Source organism: Coptis chinensis, chromosome 3 (genome assembly GCF_015680905.1).
Source record: "Coptis chinensis isolate HL-2020 chromosome 3, ASM1568090v1, whole genome shotgun sequence".
In the NCBI taxonomy this organism is placed as follows: Eukaryota; Viridiplantae; Streptophyta; class Magnoliopsida; order Ranunculales; family Ranunculaceae; genus Coptis; species Coptis chinensis.
This window is the reverse complement of record NC_141458.1, coordinates 63,160,354-63,172,334: the sequence shown is the minus strand read 5'-3', so window position 1 is coordinate 63,172,334 and position 11,981 is coordinate 63,160,354. Positions and strand designations below refer to the sequence as shown.

The 11,981-nt window shown below is 36.2% G+C and overlaps 1 protein-coding gene across 2 annotated transcripts; it reads right to left on the bottom strand.

Moving 5' to 3' along the window:
- Positions 1 to 1,436: 1,436 nt before the first annotated feature.
- Positions 1,437 to 6,321, bottom strand: LOC147510355 (auxin response factor 18-like). Of its 2 annotated transcripts, XM_086602346.1 has the most exons (5): positions 5,920 to 6,321; positions 4,687 to 5,826; positions 2,178 to 3,070; positions 1,975 to 2,040; positions 1,437 to 1,695 (listed from the first exon to the last, which is right to left on the bottom strand). In XM_086602346.1, exons 2-5 carry the CDS (start codon positions 5,782 to 5,784, stop codon positions 1,611 to 1,613), a joined length of 2,142 nt encoding a protein of 713 aa, XP_086458472.1. In that variant the 5' UTR covers positions 5,785 to 5,826; positions 5,920 to 6,321; the 3' UTR covers positions 1,437 to 1,610. The 2 variants fall into 2 exon arrangements, with proteins under 2 accessions (XP_086458472.1, XP_086458473.1); XM_086602347.1 differs by lacking the exon at positions 1,975 to 2,040 and having other exon boundaries at positions 5,920 to 6,192.
- Positions 6,322 to 11,981: the final 5,660 nt, after the last annotated feature.

The following is an 11,981-nucleotide window of genomic DNA, read 5'->3' as shown; positions in this document are numbered from 1 at the left end:
AAAATCAAACCAAATTTCGCAAGCTAAAATGTTAAAAGGGGAAAAAACGTGTCAAATGGCCAATCCCACAATTGGAGGACTGGCATAATCTCAACAAAGGATATGGTACTGGCCTACACGATAATAAAAATTATATCTTACAATTTTGAACAGTTTTTTTTAATCATTTTTCAACTGGATAATAAAAATATGACATGAAATCTTCGAAGCCATTATTGCCGAGGTCCAAATTTCGAAACAGGATGAATTGTTGGTATGCGCGTATGCTTAATTCTTTACTTCTCCAGTATGTTCAGCACTACTGTAGTTTCTTGCTGAATTTGTTTGCGAGAACCGGGGATCTAGAGTCTAGACCACCAGTAATGGCTCAATGGTCTTAATCCAGAAATCAAAGAGATAGGAAAGTGTGAGTTGTTGTAGTCAATAACAAAGGAAGCGCGACCATCAAACCGGCGCATTATTTGTTGTGAACGTGTGTATATAAATGAAGCCATTCTAGGGTGTGGGGATGTTTTCTCGTGTGGACTTAAGTTCTATTGTTTTGTTCTTTGACTTCTATTCCATCACAAAATAGCTGTTTTATTCAACGCTTTGTGAAAAAGGGTATATTAGTATATACAAATACAAGACGAGAGTCACGAAACACAATGTTGATGGAAGCAAACATTGATATAGCCTTGATAGTCCAAAAAATAACTTGTTCGTCATGTTTGTGTTTAACCTTACTCAAAAGTCAGAACTCAAAGAGGTCCAACATAAATAAACTTCATTGTATACCTGTCTATTCAAGTGTCCAACATGCGTCCCAAAGTGTCCTGGAATCTTAATCTACGAAAGCGTCGGTGCTGCATATACTGAATCAGGTTGGATTGCACGAGAAGAAAAAACAAAAAACAAATCTTAAAAAAACAGCGATAAGCATTGCCCTGACATAAATAGCAGATCCGAGGGGCTGAGGCAAGCTTCATCCATGAATACTGCACCAAGGCATACAGTCATACAGATAAAAAGTATACAGGAAATGCTGTCATTCTTTCACAATTCGGTGACATAGGCCCCCTTTTTTGTGTATAAGGATTTGCATTTGTTTGTACTTATTTGTTTGATCCGACTTATAGCGAAGCGTTTGTTCTCATCAATGCGAGATAACTCCACTTATCGTAAATTCGTAACTGTAGAATCTAGATACCATGAAGTACAAGACAAACCATTCCAAACTTCCAATAATTGCTTCTTACGTATTAAGCATCTTAAATGTTCGCCTCCTTCTATAAGTCTATAATGATATAAATGAGTTAAGTATTCAGGTCCGTAGGCAACATCTACATCTATAGCATGCCACCGAAGCTATATTGACCTTCTACCAGCTGAAACCAAATTTAGACCTTTCTTGTGAAATACGAAAAAACATAATAAACTGGAAAATTAGAAGTCTGTTACTATCCAATCAAAATTAGATTATAGTGATTAGGACATGAATGGCCGAAAACAGGCTAAATGAAATTAATATCCGATAATCCACCACATGACTTTGAACAATTTTCAAATCTCAGAACTAAATCCCCACGAATTCTTTAAGATCCTAGCTCAGTTCACCAGAAGGTCCCATCTTACGCGAACATGCTTAGCAGGCCTCCTCTCTCATTAGAAGATTTTAGTCCATTATCTGTGTCTTTCAAACCTTTGATCCATGACCTACAAAAAGATTTTAACTAGTATTTGTAAGAACTCTTTGAAAACCAATTGGAAAGAAAAGCACATTTAGGAAATGTACTATGACACACATGTAGTAAAGAAACACATATTCTAGAAAAGAAATAGCATGAAAAAGCTATCCTCACAGACTACATTTTTTATGTTCAAATTGTATGATCAAATGAATATCTCCAAAATTCCAAAAAGAGAGGTTCGGAACATTGAAATAAAGGAGTAGTTCATCGGAATATACAAACAAAAAGGTGTTTAGATCTCTACCTTCCTACATTTTCTTTGCCTGACTCTGTTAGAACTGTTAGCCTCTGAGCTGTTTTCATGAACTCACTGCAATGACGCAATGAAAATATCCAGTTTCAGATGCTGAAGAGACAAATCTATTGTCGATGCAAGCCTAGACATATTTAAGTGCTCTAAGATAACAGAAGAAAGTTTGGGGAAAAATCATCGAGACAAATTCTTACCTGAATGGCTCATCGCCAGTGTGTTTAACTGCACCTTCTGCATCCCGGTAGAGCACATGGCTCAACATCTCTGATCTTTCTATGCCAAACATGTTGGCTAACTTGCTATACAACTCTTCGTAAGACCCAAGGACAGAGAGGTCAAGAGTCCGTCCAACATCTTCCGACTCCAAAAAAACCTTGCAGTGTCCTGTCTCCAAATCAAGCTCAGCCATCCGGTGATCCTTGTACCATGGAAGCACTTGACAGGATGGATTCTTTAGCTCACTACGCTGATGAGGCAAAGATTCAGAGATACTTTCAGTCTTGTCTGACCTCTTATTTCCATTAGGAATATGTGATACAGTATCAGTTGAAAATCTGAGAGAGATCTGTTGTTCAGTGAGGATTGGTTGACCAAAGAGCAGAAACTGTGGTGCCTTTCCTTCGTCAGACTTCTTTGAACTTTGATTAGAATTTCCCATGGTTAGCAAACATGACACATTCTCGGTGTTGTTAGGATTTCCCACCATGAGGCCACTAGGGATCCTAGATGGTGGGGCAACATGATCGAGACGCTGGAAACAGGTCGGAAACAGACCCGACTGCAGTTTGTTGATGTGGAGATCTGATAAAGATATACCAAATTGAGCATGCCTGGCTCCCTGTATGCCTGCAGGAGTGTTGTCTGATACACAACACAAAGGGCTGCTGGACCCAAGGGTGTTGCTGGAAAATGATGGCATTGGTAGTTGGCCATCAAGGGGGAAATCTGGGTGTTGAGGGAGTCGCAATTTCTTCCTTGGAGGTGAAAAAGGTGGCATATGGATGGTGGGCATGTTTGATACAAGTTCAACAAGCCATGGGCTGACGCGCTTCACATTTTGAAGCAAATCTGGCTCATCCCATGTCACCTACAATGCGAAGCACACGATAAGGAAAGGAAATGTGAATAGTAAGAACAAAAAAAAAAGACCAACAATTATGTGCTTCTATTCCAAAGAAGGCATTTCAACGGGGTAGAATTACAAAGAGAAACAATGGTTGGGTAGATTTGAGATTTACATAACCAACAGCCAACTCAATGTAAGTGATGTTTTTACGAAAAACTCTAATGGCGGAGTGATAGAAATATAGCGATCATAAGAATCAGGTGTGAAGTATAGCTTGAACTATCCGTAGTAGAAAGCAAGGCCCCTTGGACTTATCACATTGCAGAATGTTCTGAACCATCAGATTGTATAACAAAGGGAAACAAAACTAGCTCTAGCTCCACATGTTATCTTTATACAAGAAAACAACCTTGAAAAATACTGGGTAGACTTTTCGCCCCAACTTCCAAGAGCTCAATGGAAGTGCTTGTGGAGTTGGCTTCTTCTCCAAGATAAAAATCATTACCAAAAGAGGAGGTCTCAATCCAGAAGTTGAACGCAAGATTTAAACAGGTAAAAGGCGAAACAAGCGAGGGTAACCCTCAATATTTATTTCATTTTCTTTGAATTTCTTAAAAAGACTGGAATATGTGGACAATTTGGAAACATCCTATAAATGCAAAGGGAAAATAAGCACAATTACCTGTAACTTTCAGTAACGTTATTGAGGGTGGTGTGGTGTCGAATATCTAATATTACTCGTGTAATTCACAATATTTAAACACTCACACGAGCAACAAATAAAAAGTATTGAATTTCTTTACTCCAAATAACATATAATGGGCAGCTAATAAAGTAAAAATATAATTCAATAGTGCACCAAATATTAAAAAGTGGAACAGATGCATCTACAAATGTTCTTTATAAAGTTGAATGCTTGGAATATAGGATTGAAACAAGTCAATAGTGTGCTACCGAACAAAGATAGAAATAAGAAGTGAAAGACATGTGAATTTGCAATCAAGAAGGCTGAAGATGGCCTCAACTTGAGGTGTGTGCCTCACTGTGCTTCGAAGAGTAAGCCTCTTATGAAGAGCATCAAAGAGTAAGCCTCTTGAGAGCATCCTGAGGGTATAGCTCAAGCCACAGATGGTCATCCTTGCCACACATCTCAAGGCAGAGCATCAACATTGATTTTGCAAGCCTAGTTTGAATATAAGTTGCTTGTTGTATTAAATAAAATCAGCAAATTAAACATTCTAACCATTAGCACCTTGCTAATAAATAAATAAAAAGAAAAGACATCCATGCATAAATTTTCTACATGATACTAAGAAAACAACGATTAGATGAGTTACAGTCCCATAAGTCATAATAACATCACAATACACACACACACACACACACACACACACAAAAAGAGAGTTGGACAACTACATAATCTAATCATACATCTTGGGAACAAATGAGTCAAATTCTAGCATTTTTTTTTATGGATTGGTAAAATATAAGTGGAACCAAGGAATCAGCAATCATACGTTTAGTAATAAACAAACAAAATTGAGAACATGTCAATATACCTGGAGATATCGCAATCTAGAAAGTTGATAATTGGGGGAAAAAAACAAACAGATATGGACCAAGACAGTAAAATATACCTGGAGATACCTCCACGGAGAGTTTGGCCAGCGGATGGGATCAGCAACCTGAGCACTAGAAAGGGTTCCCATGAACCAGCTTATCCGTGACGAATCTTCAGTTTCAAAGGCCATTTTAAACCTCATCCCGGAGCACCACTTGATCCTCATTGATGCTCTTACAGATGATGCCTTCACACAAAATTCGGGAGTGCACGCTCGGGGATAGTAAACAACCTCAAAGGACTTCCCATTGACGGCTAGAGTAGCAGCCTCAATGACTGATTCAGGTCTCACTCTTCCCCTACCTTTCAGACCTCCACCAGTGTTAGAATTTCCCCCATTACCTTTCCTCATCAACTTGCTTTCATCTTCCTTCAGAAAAGCAGAAAACCCACCATAAGGAGGAACACAATTTCCAGCAGGTGGATTCCATCCAGAAGCCAGCTCTGGTCCACCACCCACACCTCGCTTAGCTCGCCGTACACCAACACAAAGATCCCCATTCTCGGTTCTTAAAAACACAATTGAGTCCCCAGCAATAAGTTTCTTATGGTTCACAAAAGTACTCCACCCTGTTGTCAATAGATGACGACGTGGCGTCCCTCTATATATATGTCTAAACTTCCATACCTCGCCATGAACATCCTTTGCTAGGATAGTCTGGACAGGCGGGTCTGCATTATAATCCAGTCTAGGGAAAATCGTCTCCGCACAATAACGAGGAACAGAAAACCCCCCACCGTTATTCGCATCAGACTGTGTTAAAGTCTTGGCAAACGAAGCAAGTTTATCAGACAATTCAGACCCATTACTTTGTATAACTTCCTCCTCATCACCATCATAGTAATCAGGCTCATTACCCTTCAATGGAACCAACCCAATCTTGGCATAAACCTCGTCCGTATCAGGATCTGCCATAAACTTCACACCACCAACTCTACATAAAACAAGTGCAGGAATTCTCCCCGAATTCCCAAAATCGACAGTCCCATAAGTATGTTCTACTTGTCCTTGAGGGAAGTAGTAGACCTTTGAGTTAACCGGTGGCATATTAACCATCCCTCCAGCACAAGCATGCCATAGTTGCGAATCCAAGCATTTTTCCACCACATCCATCGATAAACCTTTCACAGAATCCACAGTAACAATACAAACAATCTAGAAAAACAAATGAACAATAATAAACAAAATATACTTTCCATAAACAATAACAAGTTCAGGTAAAGAACTAAAAGCAAATATAAAAATTACCCGTATAATAACAACACCCAAGAGAGAGAGGAAAAAACAAACTTATGTATAAATGTTGAGTTCATGAGCCTCCATAGACTTGACAAAAATATCAAACTAGTCTTTGATCATTTTCAAGAACCTTAAGAAAAAAAAAACTAGTTGGTGTTGTGATGTCAAGTGTCAAACAAAAAGTGTAGTTATCATAGCAGCAGCAGCAGCAGCAGGCCATAAAGAGGAAAGCACTTATTCATTTTTATTGTGATCGATAGTTTTGAATGACTACAATCCAATACTAAAAACAAAAAACATGCCCCAACTATAGTACTACTAGTACTAGTACTTCAGTCCTGCTTCAGTTATTTTATTAACTAGGGTTAGGTGACTCTGGTTGGTTTGTTTGTTTGTTTGTTGGGTGAGTCCTTTTATTTAGGGAAAAGTGACTTAAAAGAGTCGTCAAACGGATAAGTGTTTAATTAATATTAAGTAGAGTTTGTTGGTATAACTCCGGATTTCTTGGGTAAATTTTTATCGACTCTAGTAGTCAAGTTATTCTCTCCATGTAACACAAACCAATGTATCAGGCCACAATAGTTGGCCAGGATTCTAAACGAGGAGATTATGTGCACACCCCATCCCACCCCCACAAAAAAAAGTATGCAATTTTTTTTTTTTTTTTTTGTCAAAATGTCTAAACAATAAAGATCAATAAAATTATACATTTATTTCAATTCATAAAACTAGAGTGCGTTGACTACTAAGAATTTAATATGGACTGATGAAGTTAACTACTTAAGCACTTAAGTCATTAATTGATACTACTATGTCTATATATATCTATATAATCTAGTCCACAAGTCTACAACAATTCAACTGTTAAATTCTTATAATGCTATAAGTCTATATAACTTTACTATCATATGGAAAAAACTATAAAAAAAAAATTAACATTGAAAGTAAAAAAATTACCTTGTTTTGTTTTTTTTTTAGAAATTTTAAATAGAAAAAATTATTGAAAATGATTTAATGAAATTTTATTGAAAAATAATGAGTTTTACAAAACAAAACAAGCTTGAAACAAACCGTCCCTTTCAGTCCTTTTGTTTTTTGTTTTTTATTTTTTGTTTTTGTTTTGGGTTGAGGTTTGATACTTGAGAGTGAAAGAAAAGAAAGAGAGCTTACGGGTTTGTTATGGGTGATTAGAATTATACAAACTGACTGGTTGGGCTTTGGCTATTTGTTTTAGTCTCATTAACCCATCAAGCATTTAAAGACACATTTGTCCCTCTTTAATAATTTTGGACTCAAAATAAATGATAAATGATAATTTTGTAAGGGCAAAAAAAAAAGTAAAAAAAAATGTTGGTTTATTAGAATGTTTTTTATTAGTCTTTTTTTCATACTATTTCTCTTTTATTTATTATATTCTCACTATAGTTGTGAAAATTTTGGGAGTGCGGTAGTAAAAGTTTGCTAAAATAATTGGGGATGCGAGTCCTTATAGTTTGAAGATTTTTCTAGGCAATTAGTTATATGGTAGTGGAGCTTTTCTAATCTCAGAAGTATGACCGCCCCTACACGTACCCCCTATATCCATCTAAGATAAGATGGTTTTTCTCCTTTCCGGGTTTTACAATTGAATAAGTTGAAGTAACATGTGGTCAAAATGTCAGATTCCCTCGACATGACCATGCCACTTAACATGTCAAATCGTATTTAACTAATTTAGCGCATGTTTTTTTTTCCTAAATATATTACTCTCATATATACTAGATTGATGCATGCATGTTGTGCGTTTTGTTTAAAGTATAGAAGGGTTTAATCGTCAATCTACTAAAAAACAGGGGGTAAAATAGTCAAAATAAAACCATGTAAGACAAAAAATGACCAAGAGATTTAGAGATATATTTAAAAAAAAGTTTTCACTATTGCGGGACTGTAGATGAGAGTTGTGGATTTTAAAGTAGTTTAGATATCTTCTACTTCTAGGGCTGTTAAAAAAAACTGGGAAACCAAAAACTGAACTGAACCAAGCTGAACCGGGTGAAATTAACGATTTTTAATTTTTTTCAATTTAGTTTTCGATTCTCAAAAGACAAAATCGACTGGTTAGGTTCGATTTCCACCATAGATTTTATTCCTTCGTTTCCAAGCACTTCATTTTCTTTGTCCTCTCTGCCTAGATCTTCATAAAATTTCCCAATGCCATTTTCCAAGTGCGTCAAGTCCAATACATGCTCTTGAGTTTCTTCTACCGGAGTTTTCTCATTTATGGGTGATGATGCATTAAGGCGTGTGAGAGAAATTGTGACTTCGAGCATATAATCATCATCATAAGATTTGGAATTCTCACGATAGTCAGGTAGAGGTTAATGGCGATTTAATTGGTCAAAAGTATCAGGAGAGGGTTTAGCAATTGGCTTTGTGATAGTAACACCTTGTTTCTCTTTTTGGTTGGGTTCTGGACTGGTGGGAAGAATATTAGTCTTAGATGTGGCATCATTTGAATCGGATTGGAGAAAACATAAAGTAGTTGTTATTTGTTGAGTTAGTATTGTTTGTTTGGCCATTTAATTTCCTGGTAAAATTGGCCTGTGATAGATGATAAAGTGGGATTTGAATTTGATATGGATGGTGATGTGAATGATAGCGGGTTTTGGGTGAAACTGTACTCTAATTGACTAGGTGGATATATGAATGGTGGTTGACTATTTGTGGTGGAACGACTCCATGAATTGTCGACATGATTAGAAAACTCTTGAGTGTATGGGGTACTAGGGAAGTTTGTAATCATAAGGATTTCCCGTAGTAAACTCGAATTCGGTATATGATGGACAATGGGATAACTAACTCAGTGATAAGGACTACCGCAAAAAGAACAAGGTTCTGGATTTGCATTGTAATTCCATGACGGTTGCGATGCATATTAATAAGACATGAATGCTCAATCAATGATGATGCACAAATAGTAGAAATTCATTTTTTTTTTTTGGATTTTTGAAAATATTTACTTGGTCTATAGATTACTATGCCCTGCTCAAACGAATAATTGGACTCGAAACTAAGATGGATCTACTACACGACTCAGAAGAGTAAGCAATCACTTCACCAAGTGGTGTGCTACCAACAATCTCACTCACGATGAATATGGGGGAGAGGAGTGAGGAAGGTAGTTGGTCCACCAGATTCTAGTAACTGATGACTCTAAATTCTCGTGGCTATATTGTTGTCCTTTTCTAGAGGAGCGTGACTACTTTAGACTCTAATTGATTGATTTTAATTTGATTGTTTGGTCTAGTGCTTCAAGAATCAAGCAAAGTTCGATTTATCTACATTGGGGAATGACTTCCCAATAGTTGTTATGTGGCTCGAGTTCAGCCTTATGCGTGAATTGAAATTGCAATGCAAAAATTAAAATTCAAACAATCATGTAAGTATGCTTAAACACACAAGGTATCCTCTTACATGGGCTTCGAGGAGGTTTAGAATTTACCTCTCAAGCCGTGCTTACATACTACTTAAGGAGAAGGCGACGTTGGTTGGCGCGTGATCTGAGAATTAGGCCCAACCGTTTGAGTGTTCTCTGTTTTTTGTTACAAAAAGGTCTACTTAAAAACCCACAATCCCAGGTTTTTAATAATTAAATAAATTTGGCTTCAAGGGCCCAAAACATAAAAGTAAACTAACACGTACTAATACTAAGACTAATAGATTAACTAGATTACCTAGATTAACTAGATTAACTAGAGTTAATCGTAATTAGAGTGTTGATTACCAAGTTAATTCAAAGTGCGTGAGCATATGATTCATGATTCGCCTCGCACACTTGAACTTTCCGAGGCAATGAAAACTCTAATCCTTGGTAAGTTACACAAGTTCAACCAAGTGCTCAACTCATGCTAATCTACATAACTAACATAAACTCATTTTTTTTAACACAATAAAGTCCACTAATTTATACTACTCTATTACAAATTTTGGATCTTTAGTTACAACCACACAACAAAATCGATCAAACTGTGAAAAAATGGTAGCAGAGTGCCTGGAGGTGCCTGGGCGGTCGCCCTACCGATTCTGGTAAAGTTGAGTCGGCTTCCGGCAGCAGCTTCAGCTCCTTTCCAGCAGTTGAACCTCGAATTTGGATTTGAAATAAAATAGATCAGTATTAAAAAATAACAAAATAAATTGACAAAAAACTTAAAGAACAAGAAATGAAAGGGATAGAATGGTGCTTCCTTCCTTAGAGCTCAACCAAGAATCCATGTTCTTTCAATCTATGACGGCATCACCATTTGACATTTTTAATATAGTGGTAAGTAAATCAAAGATTATGAAGTTCACCATAAATTGTTTGGAAGATAGATTGATGAGAGTTGTGAAGGAGAAAAGGTAGTATTCTTAGCTTTATGACTTGTTTTTAATGACTCAACTTGTATTGAATGAACAACTTGAAAAGAAACAACTTGATTGATGAAAGGAAAAACTTTGAGTGAAGATTGAAACATAAACTTGAAAAGAAAAATATTGAATTGAAGAACAAAAAGTAAAAACAAAACTTGAATGTAAATGACTTGAAAATAAATCCTACTCTACTCCTACATGATACTAGAATAAGTCTAGGTGCATTCACTCCTCCTACTTTTTTGTTCTTATACCCCTACTTTTACAAAAGTCTGATTTGCTCTCTCCCTCTACAATTAAGACACCTCACCATGTTTTGCTTTTTGTTTATATACCCCTACTTTTGCCATTTCTAAATTTGCCCTTCTCCATTACAAACTAGACACCTCACCCTTTCACTTTTGCTTTTGCTTTTGCTTTTTGGTTTCTTCATGACCAAGGTAGGTTTAGGGAGAAAAGTCTTCATAATTTGAGATAAGGGCCTCCATCTTTGGTCTTCTGATTTGAAGACTTTGACCATTGACTTGATCATTGACTTTGACCAGTTGATTTTGACTTTTTCAGCACTTTTCCACAGCAGCTACTAATCTTCATAAAAAGCATGATTAAGGCTTCTTTTGGTGTTAAGACGCAACTTTTATGATAAGTGGTCTGAAATACTCTTTAACCTGAAAAGTAAAAGCGATGAGTTGTCTTTTCATTAAGCGTAAGAGGGACTGTAATGCAACAATATACGGATAATAAAACACACATTTGGGAGCTGATCATTTTTCAATTTATGTTTTTATTTTTTTTGTTGTTTTATTTCTTTTCAATCAACTTGTTATTTCCTTATTTCTTTTCAATCAACTTGTTATTTACTTGTCTTTGTTTCAATCTTCAATCTTGTTGCTTGCTTTCATTTCAATGTTTTAATCAATCTTCCCCTTCATGTTTTCAAGTCATTTCAATACAACAATCTAGCTTTCAAGTTTTCATAGCTTAGAACCATTCTAATCCTACAAGAGTCTACCTTTCTTCTTCATATCTCCCTCACGCAAACTCTAAACAATTTAGGATGAACCTCAACTTCTAATCTAGACTCTTTTGAAGTATACTTCCACCATTACTAACACTTTAAATGGAACTGTCATCATGGATTGAAGGAGTGAGAGTGATTGGTTGAGAATCTAAGAAGGGAGCATCATTCTCATCTCTCCATTTCTATTTTTTTTTTTCAATTTTTGTCATTTTATTTTATTGGTTCTCTGTACTGAGATACTTTTTTTACAAATCAAGTTGCGGGACAACAAGGATGGAGAGGAGTTGAAGACACCAGCAAAAGACAACAGCCGTTCACCGGCGTCGGCGGGTGACCACGCGAGCGTAGTGAGGGCGACCGCCCAGCACCTCTAGTGAGAATTGTAAAGTTTTGTTGCAGTCCAGTTGAGTTGTGACGAACACTTATACTCCGAGCTCGGATTTTGTAATAAAGTAGGAGAAAACAGTGAAACTTGTTTGTAATAGTTAGTGATAAAAAGAAAAAAAAAAAAAAAAAAAAAAAAAAAAAAAAAAAAAAAAAAAAAAAAAAAAAAAAAAAAAAATGGTTTTTGATTGATTTCTTATGATGAACATAAGTTAAACTTGGTTTAAGTTTAATACTTACTAAGGGATTAGAGTTTTAATTGTCTTGGGAAGTTCAA